The sequence below is a fragment of the Phalangium opilio genome, unplaced genomic scaffold (genome assembly GCF_054372755.1).
Source record: "Phalangium opilio isolate 3A_F unplaced genomic scaffold, DU_Popi_V2 ptg000056l_1, whole genome shotgun sequence".
NCBI lineage: Eukaryota > Metazoa > Arthropoda > Arachnida > Opiliones > Phalangiidae > Phalangium > Phalangium opilio.
In genome coordinates, this window is record NW_028324175.1 from 6,020,029 (window position 1) to 6,043,785 (window position 23,757).

General features: G+C 37.6%; 2 protein-coding genes across 5 annotated transcripts; one reads left to right on the forward strand and one right to left on the reverse strand.

The window, feature by feature from the left end:
- Nucleotides 1-2,175: 2,175 nt before the first annotated feature.
- Nucleotides 2,176-10,585, forward strand: LOC149668230 (uncharacterized). 4 transcript variants are annotated; one of them, XM_089841073.1, is made up of 9 exons: nucleotides 2,176-2,439; nucleotides 2,586-2,695; nucleotides 2,758-2,803; nucleotides 2,868-2,970; nucleotides 3,044-3,125; nucleotides 3,185-3,327; nucleotides 3,385-3,449; nucleotides 3,509-3,780; nucleotides 10,449-10,585. In XM_089841073.1, exons 1-8 carry the CDS (start codon nucleotides 2,268-2,270, stop codon nucleotides 3,523-3,525), a joined length of 738 nt encoding a protein of 245 aa, XP_089697199.1. In that variant the 5' UTR covers nucleotides 2,176-2,267; the 3' UTR covers nucleotides 3,526-3,780; nucleotides 10,449-10,585. The 4 variants fall into 4 exon arrangements, with proteins under 4 accessions (XP_089697199.1, XP_089697202.1, XP_089697201.1 ...); XM_089841076.1 differs by having other exon boundaries at nucleotides 2,246-2,439; nucleotides 2,592-2,695; XM_089841075.1 differs by having other exon boundaries at nucleotides 2,246-2,439; nucleotides 3,509-3,790; nucleotides 10,449-10,560.
- Nucleotides 10,586-11,358: 773 nt separating this feature from the next.
- Nucleotides 11,359-23,740, reverse strand: LOC149668231 (protein regulator of cytokinesis 1-like). The gene is made up of 9 exons (XM_089841063.1): nucleotides 23,083-23,740; nucleotides 21,229-21,402; nucleotides 20,390-20,687; nucleotides 19,126-19,262; nucleotides 18,956-19,051; nucleotides 17,988-18,140; nucleotides 16,704-16,944; nucleotides 16,496-16,615; nucleotides 11,359-11,496 (listed from the first exon to the last, which is right to left on the reverse strand). The coding sequence occupies exons 1-7, from the start codon at nucleotides 23,659-23,661 to the stop codon at nucleotides 16,825-16,827; spliced, it is 1,557 nt and encodes a 518-aa protein (XP_089697189.1). The 5' UTR covers nucleotides 23,662-23,740; the 3' UTR covers nucleotides 11,359-11,496; nucleotides 16,496-16,615; nucleotides 16,704-16,824.
- Nucleotides 23,741-23,757: the final 17 nt, after the last annotated feature.

Genomic DNA, 23,757 nt, shown 5'->3' on the forward strand with positions numbered 1-23,757 from the left:
TCCTAAACCATAGCCCACTCGATCCGCGCTCGCGTCGTGATGCAGAGCCTCGAGCGAGTTGGCTATGGGCTTTCAGTTCAAAGCGGAAGAAGCAGCGTGAGAAGAACTGTACCGATCGTCTTAAGCCGCGTGAATGGTAACTGGTAATGTAATTATAATTTTTTGATTAAAATTAATCTAATTAGACGAAATTGAAGTAAATTAGGTTTAACAACTCGGAACAATTCCCGTTATCTAGAATTTGGCGGTGGATAATAATAATAGTTTCAGCAGGGGTTGAGAAAAGATGACGGTTTTAAGGCATTCGCCCTTCGCGTGTGTGAGGGGGTGAAAGACTGGTGGCGCCCCTACACGCGGCGAAGGTAATCTAAAAATACGTTTTCAAAAATGCAGAAATTGCAACTTGGATTTCCCGCGCTTTATTTAATAACTCCTTCGCTCGTCAACAGAAGGCGCCACCCCATCACATACGCCAAGGAGAAGAAGCGAAAAATCCCTCACAAAAACGTTCAAGCGCCGCCCTCCCCAATAGTTTAGGCTTAAATAGTATGTTATAATGTCTATGGTTTTGGAGCGTTTTCATAAAATCAATCAAGCGAGAAGTTATGGAAACAAGTTAGGTAATTTATTGTTTGGAAAAATAAAACCAATATTAATTTTTACAAAAGTTTAAAATTTAATTAAAAATGGAACTGTAAATTTAAGGCCTTCCTGAACTGGCCTATAACTAGGTTCTTGGAGGAAAGCGTGGGCCCATGTTTGAAATAACTCAAAAATTTTGGCTTTAAGAGTTTTAATTTAAAATCTAATTTAAAATTATGGCTTTAAGAGTTTTAATTTAAAATCTAATTTAACATTTTGGCTTTAAGAGTTTTAATTTAAAATTTAATTTAACATTTTGGCTTTAAGAGTTTTAATTTGAAATTTAATTTAACATTTTGGCTTTAAGAGTTTTAATTTGAAATCTAATTTAAAATTTAAAATCTAATTTAAAATTTAAAATCTAATTTAAAATTTAAAATCCAATTTAAAATTTAAAATCCAAAAACATACTGCGTCCCGGGAATGAGGCAATCGTTGGAATCAATTCGATAAATCTCGTTTGGCGGATTTACTTTCCAATGAACGGAAACGTTGCTGTTTTTCTCCCTAGGAAACTTTAATAGTTAAAGGGGGGTTCCACGATCTAACTAGGTCGGACTGTTAGGAGTTGACGCTTAAAACATGAATGGCTGAATGCGCGACTCTCATTTGGTTAGAAAGAAACTAAAATAACAAAATTGGGAGCTTTCAGTTGGAGGAGGAGCAGAGTCTCGTGACAAAATTTACGCTGCCATATTGGTGGGTTTAAAGCGAGAACGAAGCTGAGAACACCCAATATGGCTACCAGAACAGCGGTAAGACTTGGGAGTGTGTGACGTACTACCAACGCCTACGTTATCAGGGTAAAAACGGCTAAATTTTAGCTCGCACATTCAAAATACAGTTTTATCAATAAATATCATTTATTCAAGGTTAATTATAAGATAATTTGTTAAAGTTATGATGCGTAAATTAATTAAAATATATATTTTCCATGTTTTTCTATATTTTACCCTTCATATTATAGGTTATGTTAGGTTGGGTTATGTTATATTTTTAGATATATCGTGGCTAGGAAGAAGGACCTGGTGGGGTTTTTATGGCTATGAAAATATCGATTAAAATAGTTTCCGCGACTTAAATGTAATTAATTATCATATAATTAACATCAAGAAATTAATTGGAAAAACTGTATTTTGATTAGTGGTCTGAGATAAAACTTGATAATAACAAAAACAGGCGCGCATTTAGCAGCACATCATAAAACCTTTCTGAATTTAGCGCGCGTTGTATTGAACACAAAGAACACTAACTTACCTTTCTATTACCAAGACAGGATTGCGGTCGTCCTTCTACCAAGGCTTCTACTCGCTATTAAACTCATGCAGAGGCTGCAGCAGAGCACCCAAAATAAATCTTCGCTTTGACGACGCCATAATTAAACTTAACTTTATTAGTTAAATTTCACATTCAGCAAAAATATTTTTGTAGTAAGTTTCACAAGTCAAATCGGTAACTAAACTGAATCACGACCGGTTTGCCGTTTTTATATTCAATCTCCTCCGAATGCGCGTGGCTTTCGCGAATCTTATTGGTCAACAAATTTTCAATCTTCATAAATGCAGGGATGGAAATAACCAGCGAGGGAAATAAGGCCGTGGTGCAGGGCAAATGATCGGTGGCCAATGTCCCGTGTATTGTGCTTATTTCCGGTCCGGAAAATAATTTTTTCCCGGGATCAGCGTGATCGAGTGAACCGTGTCGGTGGAGTGTCTGCTTCTGTCAAACTGTCAGTGACAGTCACCAGCGCAACTTTATTTTTCAGCGAATTATCCTTTGGCATTACTTCTTTTTTGCGTGTGTATTTATTAATTTTCAGAAACAATTTTAGTAGCCATCGGTTTCTTTAAAAATTTAAATCAAGAATAAAATCTTGATCAGAATTTTCAAAACTTTTTACACTAAGCCTTGGTTTTCTTGAAGTTCTTTAAACTTAGTTCTAGTTACAGGTTGTATGCCATTGTTTCCGACTTTGAAAACATGGCAGTTAAAGGCGCTACCCTTCATGGATTCTATGGAGATTTTGGATTTTGTTGGCTGCAAACGTCATAAAGTAAAAACCAGACCTTTTTTGCGAAACTGAACTCAATCTCATAGCGCTTTTAATATTTGCAGACGATACATGATTTTAGAACAGCTTATTCTATTAAATTTGCTCCTGGTTTGTTCAAAATTCGAGCTCGGCTATATTTAATATTTTTACTAAAATTAAACGGGTAATTTAGATTATTACGTTTATCGAGGGAAAGTTTTGGAACCACTTTTATTTGAAAATCCTAACCCAAACCACCCCATGTATAAAGAATGGGTGGAGTCTGCGGGTATAAAGTACGAAAATAATCCTTTTTCTGTTGAAAATAAACGTAATAACTCGTCTTATTTGAAAAATTCTTTGATTTAGCGACAGTTTAAATTTTGATGACCTAATTAGTTTTGTAAACTTCTTCAAACTAGTGGCAAAAGCGATTGGTCCAATTTTATTGGTAAGAAGCGTAAATTTTTATAATTTAATATTAATTGCAAATCTGAAATTCTATTTAAGTTGTTTAAATGCGCGTCCACCGAGTGCGAGAAAGTAGAGACTCGGTGGGTCGAGCTTATTTCGAAATGTCAAAGCGTAAAGAAGTTTCATTTGGACAAAGCCTCGAAATTAATTAGAGATGACCCTTTTTATAAGATCATAAGGTAATTCGCAAAGTATAATAAATATAAAGAATTGTGATTAAAGCTAAGGTTTTAAAGGAAATATTCAACAATATCCTGTGAAGAAGAGATTGAAACAGCCTATATCCTCTGCACTCGCGTTTGTAAGTTCATTTCTCCCAATGTTTCGTTTAATATTTTATATATCATGAATATTTTTCAGTTTTTGATGAAAATTAGGACTGGCCCATGACATTAACATCATTTGGTGTATCACGGGAAAGTACAGGGAAATGTCTGGGAAAAAGCAGATAGGAATTTGGAAGTGGAATTTTCAGGAAACTCTCTTATCTAATTTTTAACGCGTATTTTTAATTTCTCAGTTTTGACGAAGCGCTTCTACCTCCAAAACATTGCCAGGAACTGATTAAAAACGTTTCAGTCTTAAAGCAATACGATTGGCCAGACGAAACTTCAATCAAGGAGAGACTTGAGGTTAGTCTAGGTATAAATATATTTCTACGCTTGCTTGGAATAGTTATAATGGTATTTGTCACGCTTTAGGAAAAAACTAATCAATAAATAAACCATTATAGTATTCTAGCGTAAAAATAAACACGGGGAAAAGTTAAATAGAAAGTCCAACAAACAAACATTTTATAGCTTCGTTTTCAAATATGGCCACAGGAATGAGTAAAGGCGTGTTTTCAATCAAGATTTTTTGAACAAAAATTAAGCTTTTGCTTCCAAAGTAGCAGCGGAAAGCCGAAGCAAAAAATCTTGGTGTTTTCAAACAAGCTTCAAATTCAGCTTTTCGTCTTTTCAGGCTTTAAACCTTAGAGAAGCGGATATCTAAATGAGTTTGATATTTGCTTCTCATTTTGTTTAAGCGCTAGAAGTGTCGTCAATCTTGATTCACCAATTAGATTAAAGCATACAGTCTCCATGGTTACAACTATCTGCATGTTTTTTACATTAAAGGCAGCTAGTGTTTCGGCGCGTTCAGTTTTGCTACGGGTTTAGGACTTTTTTCGAAAAGAAAATGACGTCTACACACATGAAAATGTAATTTATAAATAAGTCACGCCCACTTGTAATTTTTTATTCATTTGAAGCTTGTTTGAAAACGATACGAGTTTCAGCTTTTCCATTTCAATTTTTTGGAAGATTTTTTATCTTCGAAAGCCCGTCAAAAGTTCCCAAAAAAGCCAAGTTGATTGAAAACGGGCCTTAAGACTTTGACATTAGCCAGGGTTAGTTTCAATTTAATTATTTATTATCATTTTAATTAGGGTTTTAGGTAATGCACGTCGCGTCTTAGGGGAAGGGGAAATTGCTGCACTTACCAAGTAAAAGGCGCAATTAGGTTATTCTAATTTTAGTTTCACAAATCATTGTACGTTGGGGGAGTTAATTAGTGTTTGAATTCTAGTTTATCAAAGTCACTTGAAATATCAATTTGAAGCACTGTTTTAAATAGAGTTGCTACGGGTCAGGGAATTTGAAAATTGACCCAAAAGGTCGGGGAATATTAAGAATTTCAACAAAGTCAGGGAATTTGATTAAAGTTTGTTAAAATCTCCGCGTTTATGTGACGTTTTAAACGCCGTTTTAGCGAGATCACGCGTGACCAGGCACTGAAATCGAGGAGTGTGAAATCTGCTGTGTTTTACGTTAAATATTAATATTCGATTTTATCGAATTTGTTCTCTTTTTCTTATATTTAGAGCAATAACAATTTGGCCTAAAAATATCAGGGAAAATCTTATAAAAGGGTTAGGGAAAAGCTGGAAAGTCAGGGAATTTGAATGTGAAAATATCAATTCAAAGTGCTGTTTAATGGTAGGGTCGAGTGCGTTGGGGTCGATGAATAGAGTCTGTATTTTTTCTGGTGTATCAAGGTCTTTTGGAACATAAATTTGAAGTGCTTTTTAGACTGGACTTTGTATCTGGTAATGTTTAGATACGCAAAGACCACAATCGAGATACGTTAGATTAGGTTTCATTTAATGTGTAATTTCATTACGGTCATAGTGCCTTAATTTTTATGAATTCGATTTGTGGTGAGCCCTAATTTGTATAATTTAGCGGCTAATGTAACTTAATCTGAAACTGTCAATACTATCAAAAGTATATAGATATAAAAACGAAAAGTACACTTCGTTAATTGAAAATTGCTCGCGCCATGTAATATGAGAAGCCCTCCTTTATCCCAGAATAGTGTTGACCCCCCAGCTGCGTATGACTACCTTCCCGACCTACCATAGGGAAAAAGCAGTGAATAGGCTCATAAAATAGCTGATAAATAAATAAATATGCTTTATTTAGGATATCCTTTTAAGATATTATCTTGTTTACGAAAAGGTCCTATGATTAAGTTAAAATTTTTCATGACAAATTAAAAAATTTTCACAAACGTATCGCGTTATTCGTTAAAGAGAGATAAGTTTTAAGTTCATTTTTAAAAATAGTAGTATTATCCAATTTTTTGATAGCCCTAGGTAGTTCGTTCCATAATTTAATTCCATTTTGCATTACACTCTTGGTCCTGAATTTAGATGGGAAAACTTCCACCACAAAATCGGTGTCACTAGCTCTAGTATTTTTATGATGGTCATGTGGAGGGAACCGTTCGACAATATATTGGGGCACCATTTTATGTTTAATTTTAAACATCAGTACTAATAGGTTTTTCATATAAATTGAATTTAACTCAATGATATTTGCACTCTTCCTCGCTAATGAGGCGGACGATTTCTTTGGCTGTTTCATAACTAGTCTAGCACAATTATTTTGCATGATCAGCAGTCTTTTTAAATTAGAGTTAGAAGCAGTATTATAAAAAATGTCGCCATACTCAAAAATAGGTCTAATAATTGAGTTATATAATAATGTTAATGTATCGTAATTAAGGTTTGTCTGAAGTGGTTTTAAAAGCCAGATACGCGTTTGAATTTTCTTGATTACATAGTCTATGTGGTAATTCCACGTTAACATTTCATCCAAGGAAATCCCTAGATATTTAAATGTAGATACTCTTTCTATTGTTCCTTCACATATAGTTTGGATAGTCAAGGCTTGCTTTTTTACATTTTTGTTTGGACTAAAGATCATAAATTTTGTTTTAGATTCATTTAATAAAAGGCCCTTAGAGAGCAATGAGTTTTTGATGTTTTTAATATCAGATTCCATATGGTCAATAGCCTCCAATAGATTTTCACTTGATAATAATAATGCAGAGTCATCGGCATATTCGTTTGAAGTGGTGTGTTTCCGAGATTTATGTATTTTAGCCGTATAGACATTAAAAAGTAAAGGTCCCAGGACACTGCCCTGGGGTACGCCTGTTTTAACATTCTTAGTTGAAGAGTATTGACCATTACAGTAAACCTTTTGTTGTCGATTTGTTAGATACGAACGGAACCAATCGAGTGCTTTAGAGCTTATTCCAGCTATTTCGAGATCGCGTATTAGAGTCTCGTGTTTAACCGTATCGAATGCTTTCGAGAGGTCTATAAACGTCACAATGACAAATAGACCCCGGTTAAGACCATTTAGAATACCTTCATACAAATTAAAAATACAGGTGTTTGTCGAGTAACCTTTGCGGAAGCCAGATTGTAATACATATAAGGAGTTACTTTCATTTAAGAATTGATATGCTGATTTATAGACAACTTTTTCACAAATAGTTGCTAGGGTGGGTGTAACCGATATTGGTCTATAATTTTGTGGTACTTGCGGATTACCCGCTTTATGTGCTGGCGTAACCTCTGCAACTTTCCACTGATTTGGGAAAAGTCCAAGAATCAAGGATTGGTTTATAATTAATGCAACTGTTTTTGCTATTACTGCAGCTAGTGACCGAAATATGGCAGGGGATAGGTCATCTATTCCAGCAGCCTTATTTTGTTTAAGTTTCTTAAGTAGGGCAAATACTTCATGTTCTGTAGTAAGTTCAAATGTGTCCAACCGATTTATGTCGTTTGGGGTTTTCGTTAAGCTATTTTCATATCGAGGAAATTGTTTCCCTTTAGTCAGTTCTTCAGCAACACCAATAAAATAATTATTAAAACTTTTGGCAATATGTTTTGGATCATCTATTATGCCATCACTAGTTTTTAAAATTTTAGGCACTGTCTTGACACTTTTTAGTTTAATGTATGGCTTCAAAATTGACCATACATAATTAGGGGTCGAGTTTTTTAGCTTACTTTGAAAATAGTTTGACTTTGCTTCACGAATTAAGGTAATAACTTTGTTTCTTTGAATCCGAAATAGCTCTTGGTACTTGTCTCTATATATCGACGTTCGTACTTTAGTTTTAAGCCTGTCTCTATAATAAATTTGCTTTTTAATAAATGGATTGAGCCAAGGAGAATTTTTAATGGCAACATATTTTTGTTTAGTAGGAGCATGTATATCAAGCTCAGTTTTAATAATAGAGTTAAGTATGTTGATTCCTATGTCAGGGTTCGTGATTTTACAGTGTGCCATAGCTAAGTTATTTTGAATTGCTTTCACGAATTTATCTGTGTCTAAGTTAGAGAAATTTCTGGTTTTAACTATATGTTTTGCAACAGAGCTGTGCTAATTAATTAGTTAGCTAATTGAATTTCTAATTAATTAGTAACATTTACTAATTGAAAATGGTAATTGAATTTCTAATTAATTAGTAACATTTACTAATTGAAAATGGTAATTGAATTTTAATTACCTTAGTTCTAATTGAGAAGTAATTCTAATTAATTAGTATGAATCGGAAAGGTAATTATCTAATTAAAATTTAATTAGATTTAGGATTAACTAATTAGCCAATTGGATTTTCAATTATTCTTTTACGCCAATTTGTTGTAAAAAAATCGAGGAATTAACTCTTGATTCTTCTATTTGAATATGAAAAAGCCTTATTATATCGATGAGGAAACCTTAGTGCTACTCTAAATTTTTCAGCTCCTCAAATATGAGAGAATACTAGTACTAGTAGAAAATTTCGTAGTTCGCAACTGCCCCATTTCGAAATTTCGACTGTTTTAGAATTAATAGTAGTGCGCATGTATTTACTACTCAGGAGTCCATTATAGGAACTGTGGCAAGAAAATGAAGAAATGAGACAAATTTTAACATGACGGAAGGCTCGAGGCTTGTCTCATTTTTGGCTTCCGTACCCGTTTTTCAATGGCATTAAAACATTTAACTTTGCATTACCAAAGTACTAAATCCATGGGCACTTTCAAACTTTTATATTTACTTATGGTTTCTTTTTACCTTAATTAGAAAATAGTAATTCTAATTAATTAGTTTGATAAATAAATGTCTAATTTCTAATTGAATTGAATTAGTTTCTATGTCTAATTGCTAATTGGCTAATTAATTAGTTCATAAATATTTCCCTAATTGCTAATTGGCTAATTAATTAGTTCATAAATATTTCCCTAATTGCTAATTCTAATTCAATTAGTTGTCAGCTAATTAGCACAGCTCTGTTTTGCAATTTTAGTACTTCTTTTTTCGCGTGTAATTAGAACAAGGTCGTGATCGGATATTCCAACAGGGATAACCTCCACTTTCGTAACTCTATTTGGGGTATTTGTAAACACATGATCGATAAGTGTTTTGGATTCAAATGTAACTCTAGTAGGGACAGAAACTATCTGTTTTAAATCAGAAAAGGTATTTAGTAGTAATTTAGTTTTAGATAGTCTAGGGACTGCCAGTACATCACAGTTCGTATCCCCCATCAATAATAGTTCTGTGTTAGGTTTCTTAACTAGGCTATCTAGCTGAAAGCGCAGTTCATTTTGACATTCCCAGACTTCTTGTAGATGTGATGTTGAAAGTTTGGGTGTTTCCTTTTAAGTCATGAAGGTTTCAGTAAAGGGTGAATGAAAAGGTCTGACACATTTTGATAATAAGAGAGATTTTATATTTAGAAACAATTTATAATATTTGCAAAAAAAAAAAAAGAAATTTATGATTGAAAAAAAAATTGCATATAAATTAAATAAATATTTAAGATAAAGAATAATTGGTAAAATCAAATCTAGATGGCGCTCCTGTAAGGAAATGATTTAAAATTAAAATCATGACCTGCGGGAAATTCTGTAACTTTTTAGCCAGTTATTGCAGATGTTAACACACGATGTTATGGCAGCGAGAGATATACAGGGCGTTTTAGAAAAGTCTGGCCAAATTTAGGTAGCGTGTTCTTGGAGTCACTCCGAGTGAAAAATTCCAAAGAACCATGTACCTAAATTACGCCATTTCAGAGTTATGAGCTTTCAAAGTAACCCCAAAATCAACAAAATTAAAAGTACCTGTGTTAATGACCATTAAAACAACCTGTGTTAATGAAATGTAAACATGTTTCTTAGCGATAGCACACTTCTACACACAATCGCCCCCTTCTGTTTCCAAACCTTTAGTCTCTCATTTCTTTCGGTTGGCTTATGCAATTGAGCGTTTAATCGAAAACAAGATGAGCAAGCCACATGACAAGTTTCACAATTTTGTTGATTTTTGGGCTACTTTTGAAAGCGCATAACTCTGAAATGGCGTAATTGAGGTACATGGTTCTTTGGAATTTTTCACTCGGAGTGACTCCAAGAACACGCTACCTAAATTTGGCCAGACTTTTCAAAAAGACCCTGTACATAGATGAATATAAAGTTATTTAACACACGAGATGGACACAAACCCTTAAGCCCATAGTTATCAATGACGATAACTCGCTAAGAAACTTACAGTATTTCTAACCCCTCCCATCCAAAGGGTGGTAGAACCAAAGTACAGTGGGCTATGTGCGTGAGTGGAAAATGTTCTACGAAAGTTTTGCCACTGTATTTATTTACGCCTATTTATTCATTTATTTAAGGGGTCATCCGTCAACGACTTTTATTCTGACCTGGATGGCAAAATGTCAAAGAACATTTATGACTGAAAAATTCCCCAAAAACACAACCATTGTACTTCGGTCTTACCACTCTATTTGGAAATATTACTTTAATTTGGAGCTCGTTCTCCTTCAATTTCATCGCCTTGAGATTGCGCAGCCTCCAACGATCCCCCTTTAATCGGAATTGTATAATATAATTGTAAATTTTAACCTTTAAGCAATAAATGAATTTTTATACCACGGACTCGTCTTCCGTTCCATTGTACAGATTGGCCGTACCGACATCCTCTAGCACGGCCGATACCACGGCCTCGGGGTGGTATGATACCACGCCCGATACCACGGCCTCGGGGCCTTCCAATACCACGGCCTCTGGGCCTACCAGGTCGCCTTCCAGGTGGAGGGATCGGCCCAGGGCCTTTCAGGTGGAGCTATCGGCCCAGGGCCTTTCAGGTGGAGCTATCGGCCCAGGGCCTTCCAGGTCGTCGACCGATCGCCGCCCCACGGCCTCGGGCGGGTCGCCCTATGGCCCTATTAGCACCTCGGCGGCCTCTTGCGCGATTAGCTTCATCCCCATAAAAGAGTTGAACTCTTACCGTTGTATTTTAGGTAAACGTAAATTGGCGATGCATATTGGAAACTAGATTTTGAAATAAAGACATTTATTATTATGGTACTAACCTATGTTTTACTCAAGGACTATTTTCACATTAATGGAAGCTTATTTTAATAGTAAAAAATATCCAAGGGACTGAAAAACAGACTGAAGAAAAGAGGTGCATTGGAATAATCTTTAAACATTAATTTCTTGAATTAATCGAACTTAGTTTCTTGAAACCCTGGTTATCTTAATTACGGGTCTGTACCGTACTTTTAATAATTTTTTCCCCCCAGCGAAGTAGCGAACCCGCCCTATTTTTACTTCCCTTAAGCCTTAGCTGCAGCCTTGAAACTTGAAAGATTCAAAGAAAGCAGCTCTCATTAACCGAGGCTTAAGTTCTATATTTTGAAAAAGACGTTATAAAAATATTTCAAAGTGAAAATATAAGCTGTTAGTGCTTTAATGCTACTAAAAAGTATTTAAGCGCAAAATAAAATCCTATTCGTTAATAAATTTTCCATTTAAAATCATATTCCATGACAATAAGTACAAAACTGAATTCGCTTACTTGTTTTCTTGACAAAGTTTGAAAAGTGTAAGTGCGTTCAGCAACCACTACCGAGTTCTCGGTTCAGTGTCGGATTTTAATTTTTATACGGAACCGGTAACCTAAGGCGCCTTTATGGTACACCAAGCTGAACGCTGCTAATGAAACCTGGCAATACGGTAAATTTAGTTTCTACATTTTTAGACCTTTCTCCGTGGCTTCAAAGCAAAAAAATAAGAAAATTAAAAGAACAACAGTTATAGTGTGCTACCACGAAGCTAGGGGGGAAAACTGTGACGTCAATATTGGGTCCCGAATTTGTATTTCCCAAGCTGACGACGTCTCGCGACTGCCAATATGGTCGCCTGAAAATAAGGTAAGAGCAAAAATAAATAGGGGAAAGTGTCGGACTGCCATATTTTCCTGTCTTTGCCCAAAGAGGGTAGAAAGAGGGGGAGTAGAAGGCTTGGCTGGAGTGTTCTCGCTTTGAAAGTTTACCTCTAAGCTTCCGGTGTGCCCGCGCATCTTTCTCTACCCTCTTATTGGTTGAAATACGGTGAACCGGATATTAGGAGGAAAATATAACAAATAAATAAAAAGGAAAAGCGAGAACACCCAAAATGCCTTGCCAAAGCCGCTAGCTTCTACTCCCCTCTTTCTACCCTCTTTGCTTTGCCTTAGCTTGACATGCATTTCGAGACGCTCAAGCGCGCGAGAGGTGTTTAACCATTCAAATTTGAACGCCACCAAACGGGACAATTTGGCATAGGCGTATCTCAAGGAAGAGTCACAACCTCGGACCTCAGCGCTCTGTTCTATTTTCTTTAGTGTTATTTTCGCGTTTGAACGAGGTTAAAATTTGTTTAAAACGTTAGCACGCCGAAAATAAATTGAAAATGCCGCAAATCATCATTTATTTCAAAAAACTCATGGGTAAAATCCTTCAGAATTTCGTTCGAACTTAGGCCCTGGGTTGTCATCAGGGTGAGAAATAAGGCGGTGGCACTGGGCAAATGACCAGTTTAAAAATTGCTTTTGCCAGTTTATTTATTAAATGCCTGGGGGTCCAGTGGTCACCGTGACCACTTTTTAAATTCCCCTTCTTTAGTAAAAAATAAATTTCTGGTGGGCATAGTGGGTTATAGGAATTAATACTTATAAAACAAATAGACAGTATATAAAACCTAGAACCATTTCAGGGCAGCTCTGACTTTATGTAGAAATATTAAGTGGTCATTGACCAGTTTTTTAATTGAAACCCTTGGGCTCTACTGGTCAAATGACCAGTTTAAAAAATTTCCTTATTTCTCACCCTGGTTGTCATTATAAGCTAAATGGTTTTAATATTAGTAAATAACATCAATATTAGCAAACTAAATTAATACAATCATGTACATCATCAAATTAAATTGTGGCCACGGTTAGCCTCAGTCAAAAGCAACTAATGTAAAATAAAACCGCACTATTTCTTCACGCGCAATTTCACAAATTATCTTAGGTACATGGTGAATAGGCGAGGGGGATGAAACAGATTTCGCGAGTATGCATTCACCCCTCCAAATGCATGTCACAGACGAAGGAGAGAGTCCGACACTTTCCCCTATTTATTTTTGGTAAGAGATAAGAGCATGTGACGTCACAACAAAGTTCGTGGTAACACACCATATTAGCAATATTTCTTTATTTTTTTTCTCGAATAACGACATATTGCAGGAAACAAGCATAGGTAACGAAAGAAATGCTCAGCGAACAATGAGGAGGGGTATTTTGAAATATAGGAGCTTCTAAATGTTTTTCTCCTTAGTTAATATTAAGTGTTCGCGAATACTAGGCCGAACTATTCGCGAATACTAGGCCGAACTATTCGCGAATACTAGGCCGAACTATTCGCGAATACTAGGCCGAACTATTCGCGAATACTAGGCCGAACTATTCGCGAACACTAGGCCGAACTATTCGCGAATACTAGGCCGAACTATTCGCGAATACTAGGCCGAACTATTCGCGAATACTAGGCCGAACTATTCGCGAATACTAGGCCGAACTATTCGCGAATACTAGGCCGAACTATTCGCGAATACTAGGCCGAACTATTCGCGAATACTAGGCCGAACTATTCGCGAATACTAGGCCGAACTATTCGCGAATACTAGGCCGAACTATTCGCGAATACTAGGCCGAACTATTCGCGAATACTAAGCCGAACTATTCGCGAATACTAGGCCGAACTATTCGCGTATACTAGGCCGAACAATAAGCGAATACTAGGCCGAACTGTAAGCGAATACTAGGCCGAACTATTCGCGAATACTAGGCCGAACTATTCGCGAATACTAGGCCGAACTATTCGCGAATACTAGGCCGAACTATTCGCGAATACTAGGCCGAACTATTCGCGAATACTAGGCCGAACTATTCGCGAATACTAGGCCGAACTATTCGCGAATACTAGGCCGAACTATTCGCGAATACTAGGCCGAACTATTCGCGAATACTAAGCCGAACTATTCGCGAATACTAGGCTGAACTATTCGCGTATACTAGGCCGAACAATAAGCGAATACTAGGCCGAACTGTAAGCGAATACTAGGCCGAACTATTCGCGAATACTAGGCCGAACTATTCGCGAATACTAGGCCGAACTATTCGCGAATACTAGGCCGAACTATTCGCGAATACTAGGCCGAACTATTCGCGAACACTAGGCCGAACTATTCGCGAACACTAGGCCGAACTATTCGCGAATACTAGGCCGAACTATTCGCGAATACTAGGCCGAACTATTCGCGAATACTAGGCCGAACTATTCGCGAATACTAGGCCGAACTATTCGCGAATACTAGGCCGAACTATTCGCGAATACTAGGCCGAACTATTCGCGAATACTAGGCCGAACTATTCGCGAATACTAGGCCGAACTATTCGCGAATACTAGGCCGAACTATTCGCGAATACTAAGCCGAACTATTCGCGAATACTAGGCCGAACTATTCGCGTATACTAGGCCGAACTATAAGCGAATACTAGGCCGAACTGTAAGCGAATACTAGGCCGAACTATTCGCGAATACTAGGCCGAACTATTCGCGAATACTAGGCCGAACTATTCGCGAATACTAGGCCGAACTATTCGCGAATACTAGGCCGAACTATTCGCGAATACTAGGCCGAACTATTCGCGAATACTAGGCCGAACTGTAAGCGAATACTAGGCCGAACTGTAAGCGAATACTAGGCCGAACTGTAAGCGAATACTAGGCCGAACTATTCGCGAATACTAGGCCGAACTATTCGCGAATACTAGGCCGAACTATTCGCGAATACTAGGCCGAACTATTCGCGAATACTAGGCCGAACTATTCGCGAATACTAGGCCGAACTATTCGCGAATACTAGGCCGAACTGTAAGCGAATACTAGGCCGAACTGTAAGCGAATACTAGGCCGAACTATTCGCGAATACTAGGCCGAACTGTAAGCGAATACTAGGCCGAACTATTCGCGAATACTAGGCCGAACTATTCGCGAATACTAGGCCGAACTATTCGCGAATACTAGGCCGAACTATTCGCGAACACTAGGCCGAACTATTCGCGAATACTAGGCCGAACTATTCGCGAATACTAGGCCGAACTATTCGCGAATACTAGGCCGAACTATTCGCGAATACTAGGCCGAACTATTCGCGAATACTAGGCCGAACTATTCGCGAATACTAGGCCGAACTATTCGCGAAAACTAGGCCGAACTATTCGCGAATACTAGGCCGAACTATTCGCGAATACTAGGCCGAACTATTCGCGAATACTAGGCCGAACTATTCGCGAATACTAGGCCGAACTATTCGCGAATACTAGGCCGAACTATTCGCGAATACTAGGCCGAACTATTCGCGAATACTAGTCCGAAATATTCGCGAACACTAGGCCGAAATATTCGCGAACACTAGGCCGAACTATTCGCGAACACTAGGCCGAACTATTCGCGAACACTAGGCCGAACTATTCGCGAACACTAGGCCGAACTATTCGCGAACACTAGGCCGAACTATTCGCGAACACTAGGCCGAACTATAAGCGAACACTAGGCCGAACTATAAGCGAACACTAGGCCGAACTATTCGCGAACACTAGGCCGAACTATTCGCGAACACTAGGCCGAAATATTCGCGAACACTAGGCCGAACTATTCGCGAACACTAGGCCGAACTATTCGCGAACACTAGGCCGAACTATTCGCGAACACTAGGCCGAACTATTCGCGAACACTAGGCCGAACTATTCGCGAACACTAGGCCGAACTATAAGCGAACACTAGGCCGAACTATTCGCGAACACTAGGCCGAACTATTCGCGAACACTAGGCCGAACTATAAGCGAACACTAGGCCGAACTATTCGCGAACACTAGGCCGAACTATTCGCGAACACTAGGCCGAACTATAAGCGAACACTAGGCCGAACTATAAGCGAACACTAGGCCGAACTATTCGCGAACACTAGGCCGAACTATTCGCGAACACTAGGCCGAAATATTCGCGAACACTAGGCCGAACTATTCGCGAACACTAGGCCGAACTATTCGCGAACACTAGGCCGAACTATTCGCGAACACTAGGCCGAACTATTCGCGAACACTAGGCCGAACTATTCGCGAACACTAGGCCGAACTATTCGCGAACACTAGGCCGAACTATAAGCGAACACTAGGCCGAACTATAAGCGAACACTAGGCCGAACTATTCGCGAACACTAGGCCGAAATATTCGCGAACACTAGGCCGAAATATTCGCGAACACTAGGCCGAACTATTCGCGAACACTAGGCCGAACTATTCGCGAACACTAGGCCGAACTATTCGCGAACACTAGGCCGAACTATTCGCGAACACTAGGCCGAACTATAAGCGAACACTAGGCCGAACTATTCGCGAACACTAGGCCGAACTATTCGCGAACACTAGGCCGAACTATTCGCGAACACTAGGCCGAACTATAAGCGAACACTAGGCCGAACTATTCGCGAACACTAGGCCGAACTATTCGCGAACACTAGGCCGAACTATAAGCGAATACTAGGCTTAACTATAGCTAATGTTTTTAATTATGTTTAATTAATTAATTTATTAATGTTCAATTTTTAATGCTAAATGTAAAAATAGCAGTAAATACCTGAAAGTCCATATACGTTATAGAAGACCTGGGCATGTTCAATGAAGGTTGATCTTCTTGAATTTCGCATTAAATGGTGCGAGGTTTAGCAATCATACATTGATTTTGCGCAATACGTTTCTAAAGTTATCATTTCGAAGGAAACCAAAAGGAAATTAAGTGAATCTTAACCAACTACCAGAGATAACAGAAGAATAAAATAATTTACCGGCGAATTGGCGTATTTTCGTGGAGAGGATTTAAGTAGAAGTTTCCGTGGCGAACTTTGATCGGCTGTAGCACTTACACCGGGAAACAAAACAATGGCGGGAGAAGGCGGAGCATTAGAATTAACCTTTTGGTTGTAAACGCGGTGTTTTGACAGCGCTGGCTGGTGTATTTTTATTAGAAGTCGGTGGTGCTTTGCGTTTCATTGGGGTTACCAGTTTTTTCCCTCCATCTTCAGTTTTCTGTTGCAAAGAATTAACCTTAGAGAGTTAGTATCACCATAAGTTAATTCATAAGATATGTTCCATAAGTTTGTAAAGTCTGGTAACTTAGGAACTGGAGCTTGTCATGAAGCCGGGATTAACTAACACTAGGGATAGTTCGTTCCCCCCAAAAGATAAAGCATGCATATTCCAAACGCCCCCTAGCAGCAGCTACTATCATTAACAGGAAGCTATAAGAAAATTGGACCAAATATCACGTGTTCCATGACGTCAAAATTGAAATCCTGCCTAAATTGGGCAAAAACTACTTATTTTGCCTAGAGTTGGCGCTATATCTACATCCGCTTTGGTCCAATAAATTGGGGGAATGAAGAGGGGAATCAAGGAATAATTCGGAACATGTAGTTGACGATAGCATTACATGCGAAACCCGATTAGTGAACAATCCCTAGCGTTAGTTAATCCATGCATGAAGTGATTGAGGTAGGTCATAGATTAAGGATAAAGCGACGCCTGGTAAGGCGCTGCTAACAAAGGCTTAGTAATGCAGACTAAATAATAATAAGATGGAAGTCTGCAAAATTAACCGAGTTAATCAATTCTCGCTTGTCGGTCATTAACTAGCTCGAGCTGTAAGTCTCTCTCAGTAGCATTACAAAGTTTAGGTGGTGTCATACTTATGGAAAATATCTTATAAACTTATGTATGGAAAATATCTTATAAACTTATGTTACGAATTTTATTTTATAATAAAGTAAACATTGCCAGAAATAAAAGTATCTTTAAACTAAAAATATCACTTGTTAAATAATTATTTAGTAACTATTAAAATAATTTAAAAATAAAATGAATATATAAATATATAAATGAACAAATAAATAAATAAATAAATAAACAAATAAATAAAAACGTACACTTAAAAGCCCCAATAAGTATTTTTTTTTATTAATGTTATTTTCTATTTAGTAAAAAATACTTATTTGAGGCTTAAGTGTAATATGTGGGGTTTATATTTTTTAATTTCTTTTTCAGCGCTTTTTTGGATTACGGCTTCTATTTACCCGCATTCTCTTGATATTTTCCAATTCGTTTTTCAAATTTTGACTTTCAGCCGCGATGTAATCTTGATATTTTTTGCCATTGATCCGAAGGGTTTCCGCATTATCTTGACTTTTTTCCCATTCAGCAATCATGAATTCGATTTTTAAATCCAACTAGAAACATATTTCACATTAGATTGATTGCGAGTGACTAGTATTTAACATAGTTACGAATTTTTGGAACAATTAACAGTAATTAGGGCCAAGTGTAGAGTGGAAATAAATAGAGCCTTAAAAGGAAAACTTCAGGTAACGTTACTTTATACCTTAAAAGAATGGCATTTTTCTAAATATGAAAGGAATTAAATATTAAAAAAATGAATAAATGATCTCTTATTGCAAAGTAATTTGTATTAAATTAGTCTTAAAAGTAATCAAGGACTACTGCGCCATCTGCCTTTGGTTTAGTTGCGTCTGCTAAATCGAAGCTTTTACCCCTTATCTCTCTCAGCCTGTGAGAATTCTACCAATGCCCTAGGGGTGAGTGGTTCGATTTACCAGACGCTACTAAACCAAAGGCGGATGGCGCAGTAGTCCTTGATAATTTTTAAGACTAATTAAATGCTAGTTATCATATTGTAATAAGAGATCGCTAATTTTATTTTTAACATTTTTTTTTAAAAAATGCCGTTCTTTGAAAGTATAATGTACCGTTACCTGAAATTTTCCCTTGAAGGAAAGCGCGGCTCTGTTGGTGCCCCTAAAAGATTGTCTTTCTACTACACAGTGGCTAAGATTGCTAAAGGCTAGTTAAGTCAAAGGCAGGAACCAATGGGAACTAGTGCATTAGGTCTGATTGGTTCCTGCCTTTGGCAAGGTAAAATTCGTGTCCAGAAGATTAGCCAGAATGCTGGGGGTGATCATGGAGCCGCGCTTTCCTTCAAAGTGTTAGACAAACTGAAAGGGAACTTAATAAGGTATAAATCTACCTTTGGAATTTCATGCTCCAGACGCTTTCGAGCTTTCTCTTCCTGCAATAGATTTCCACCACGGTTTTGAAAACGGCTTGGATCAGTTCCCTTAATCTATTATGATATAGTTAGGGAAATTAAAATCGCAATAGCCGCCAACCAAAGTGAAGTTATAAAATGGATATTACCTCGTAGGTTTTCTTTTGCTCCCACAGAGAATTTCTTTCAACAATCTTTTCATAAATGCCTTTATTATCTTCATACATTTGAGTCCATTTCGAAACTTCGCGTTCATGGAGCTCTAACAGATCTTCGGAGAAAGTTTCTGAAAATAAAATAAATTGTTTTAAGTATATTCCATCGTACTTAATTCGATCTAAGACCATTAAACATAGATGTACTGGAAAAATTATAACCTAAAACCCCCGTTCTTCTAATGGCATCGCCTGTTGGCAGCGCCCCTTGCGGGAAAGGCCCGAACTTAATTCGACTCACAAGCCTTTGCTATGCTTTGAGTCGAACAAGTTTCAATATTGGTCGCGGTGTGGCGCTAGAGAGCCGCAGCCCTAAAAGAACAACGCCCCTTATCTCCATTCCATCTGCGTTTAATGGTCTTAGGTTTGATACTATACTATAAGATCAATTTCCACAATTTAGGAGAATATCTCCAAATGAAATTAAAATCATAATAAGCACAGATTTCTTAATCATTCAGAGATATTGTCTTAATTTTTCATTACTAAAATTGGTCTTAAAATTTGAAGAATCCCTTTAAAATTGAGGCGTGCGGTTAACCGTTTCAATAGAGTAATTCAATCAATTAAGCTCATTTCCACTGTTCGATACGAATATCGAACTAACTATTCGGTTAAAGTTTCACTACCATAAATATTTAGCCTGGCCGCCCTGACACTGCAACTCTCGCTACATAGACCCACCTTCTATCAAAAGATCTCGTCCCAATTTTATATATCTCCCATCAAAAACTACCAGCAAGTGCCTAGGAAACTTTTAAGAAATATTCGGCGACCAATGAAGAAACGTATTTTAAATGACTCTTAATTGGTCACCTAGTATTAACTATTCGTGAATATTATGGTTTAACTATTCGCAAATACTAGGCTTAACTATTCGCAATTAATCGGGGTAGTAAAAACTTACAAAGGCCTAACTATTCGGTATTCGATTTGGAAAAAACTATTAAATTCTGTATTTGATAAGGTAAATTTTTGGTATTCAATTCGGTATTCGAGAATAGTATGGTTAACTATTCGCGAATACTAGGCAATTAATCGGGTAGTAAAAATTTACCAAGGCCTAACTATTCGATTCGGTATTTGATAAGGAAAATTTTTGCCTATTTTACTATTTGGTAACTGGTCTGTGATACCCAAAAAGTGGTATTCGCACACCTCTATATTTGTCAAAAGCAAATTATTTGTCAGTTTTTACCTTCTTTGAAGGAAACAAAATTTTCCCTTTCTTCAGTGCCAATAAAACATTTATCCCATAATGCAAGGAGTTCGACTCTTAGACGATCAATGAATTTCCCCACATTTTGTTTTCTAATTTCTTGGTATTTAACGATTTCTCGTTGAACCATTTCAATCGTGGGTTGGCCGTGATAAATGCAAGTTAACCAAAACTCCTCCCGGTCCAACACGCTGATTTCTAAGCCATCCCATAACTGTCCCAGTTGTCTATGCAAGGCCTTTAAGACGGCATCATTGGCGCTTTTAAGTTTTCGAAGCTAAAATTTGCAGAAATCAAAGTTACTCAAGTTATGAATAAATTAAGAAGTATTTTTAAGCAAAGGGTTAGCAACTAAGAGTAAATAATATTGTAAGTCTATAAGAATAAGATATGTTCCGTAAGTTTGTCACTGTTTACAAACTGGAGCCTGTCACTAAGTGAGCGAGGTAGGTCATAGATTCGAGGTAAAGCGACGCCTGGTCAGGCGCTGTCAAAGGCTTAGTAGAGACTAAATAGGAACTAGATGGACTGCAAAGGAATTTTTTCCAGTGATTATAGGATTTTATAGAAGAAAAAGTTTTTATATGAAAATATAGGATTAAAAATATTCGTGTATTATAATATTTGGTTTAAATTATGCAGATAAATCTAAAAAAAAAACAAATTGCATTTTACTTAAATTCAGGGGAACTTAGTCAAAGTGATCTCAATAAAAAGAGCTAAATTTTGAAAAATTTGATGCTTAACTATACGAAAACTTCGACGAAGTCAAAAATATAGGATAATATGGGACAGGTTCAAAATATAGGATATCTTACTTCGAGCAACCAATTTTTAACATCAGTCATGCATTTTTCCGACAATATATTCGGGATGTTGTCATCGAGCGAGATGATGGCTTTATGAAAGCTGGTTTCGGGAGTAAGCTCCAGGTCTTCAACGAGCCTTACGATTTCGGTACGAGTTTGGTCGAATTTTGCCATCCGTCTTTCCTATGGTCAGAATATTATCAAATTATTAATTAACATAACTTTCATGTAATTTCGACCAATAGTAATGAAGAACATCAATTGGTTGGGCTTAAAGCAAAGCCCAAGATGACTTTTCTTCCGAGCTTCGGGTTTAGCTAGGCGAAGGCTAGTGAGCGGGATTTATAAACCCCGCCCACAAATGCTTCCTGCCTTCGCCAAGCCTAAACTGGAGTTCGTAAGGAAAGTCAACTTCTTGGGGCACCACGTGACCCGCGCTTTGCTTTAAAACGAGAAAATGAAGACTAATTTTACTAATTATTACTTTTCGTATTAGGAATATTAAAATATCTCCCAATATAAATCAGAACTCGTTAATGTCGAGGGCGGAGCTAAAACTAGCCATTGCTAAGCTTGACAAGCAGTCATTTCCTCTCCTCGACTATGGGAGCCATCTAGTTACAATTGTTTAAACTAAACCACAGACGCGACATGCTTAGACTAACTTAACTCAATAGAGCTATCTCAGTTGTGACGTTAGTGCCTAGGTAAAACATCACGGGTTTAGCTTTGGCAGTGGGCGGCCTTGTTTGGTACTTCTGTGGTTTTATGGGCAAATAGCATGGGTGACGTCATGTCACACTAAGCCTTCTGAGATAGTTCTATAGAGTGCTGTCAGAAGCGCCGGTGTGACGTCACCCATGCTGTTTTCCCATAAAGAAAAAACAGTAACTGTCATGGCCGCCCATTGCTAAAGGCAGACTCGTGACGTTTAACCTTGGATCTGACGTCACAACTGACAGCACTCTATACACCTAAAACACTGGACTGGGAAGACTTTCCTTTGGCCTCTAACGAAAAATAAGACAAGATGTTATTGTTAAATTTATTAGGGTGCATGCATGAGGACAAATAGCAGATATTTGGAACCTTACGACAAGTTATTATTTTTTTTAATTATCATGGGTGAGTACTCATATGAATCGAGTATCAATAAGAGTACTATAATTGATTAAACTAGAATTACTAATCGAGATGACTACAGTTTTAATAAACAACTGATTAAATCTACATCTATATATAAATAAAAGTCCTGACTGACTGACTGACTGACTGATAATCAACGCCCATTCCAAACCGCTTGCCCTAGAAGGCTGGAAATTTGCAGGAACGTTACTCATAAGTAGTAGGCGAGTACTAAGAAAGGTTTCCCCCCAATCCGCCGCCATCTTAAATGGTGCCCAGAAATGTAAAAAATCTTCTCTATGCAACAAAGTCCGCGCGTTTCAACCGATTTCGCAAATATTTAGTTCACTGCTTTCCTTTAACCTATAGACGGGCTGAATGCTCTTTTGGGCTCGATTTGTTGCCATCTTTTAAAATGGCGGCCAGAAATTTAAAAACCCTTATTTATGGAATAATGTCCACGTGAAAAGTAATAAAAAATGTTCCGACGGGCTGACGGGCAACGCCGAGTGCCTTCGCTCCTAGGGTGCTACAAAAGTATTAGTCGAATCAGTAAAATCTGCCCATTCTTAGTATCATTTTGATGGAAGTTCTTATTATACGCGAGCGACGCCGCGGGTAACAGCTAGTATATTATAAAAATGTTAATGTATAATTAAATACTAGATGGCGTGCTGCTTCAGACATTCTTGTAGAAAGTATGGAACTAATCAACGGAGTTCATAAAAATGTTTTTACCTTTTCGTCTTGCAACATCAGGATATGTTGCTTTATTTCATTCAGCTGTTCTTCGGATGGAACATTGGCTTCATCAACGTCCTCGTCCCCAGCCCTGGCTGTTCCATTGTCAATTGGAGGCATGCTGAGTAACTGGCAGAGTTCTCGTTCCTCCTCCAGCAAAGTGGCAAGCCGCTCCAAGCGTTCGTCCTTGCTCTTGATAAGAGTTTCGACTCTTCCTTTCAGATGGAACTCCTGTTGTAGGAGTCCCATGTGTCCCATGCCATTAACATCGAGCTCCTGGTCCACTTTTAGTTGTTGGCAGAGATCGACGTACTCTGTTTTTAAGTCGTTAACGATGGCTTCTATTCGATGGTACAGATCTTCCTCCTCTTTCACCATTTGTTGTTGCAGGTCCTCGTGATAATTGTAGAGGTTTTGAAGTCTGTCCAATTGGTCTTTTTCGGATAGGCCAATCTTGGTCCATGTGTCGCTTAATGTTTTTTCGGATTTGGCTAGCATTACGGCGACCTTTTCGACCAGATTGAAACTACGAAAAAGAAAACGGGATACTTCAGAAATGTTTGCGAGATCAATCATCAGAGACTAAACAATAGGGACTTGGCAGTACTACGTCATGCAACGTCACGCTACCTTCCACTAGTGCTAAAAAACATACCAGGAGGAGGGGCTTAT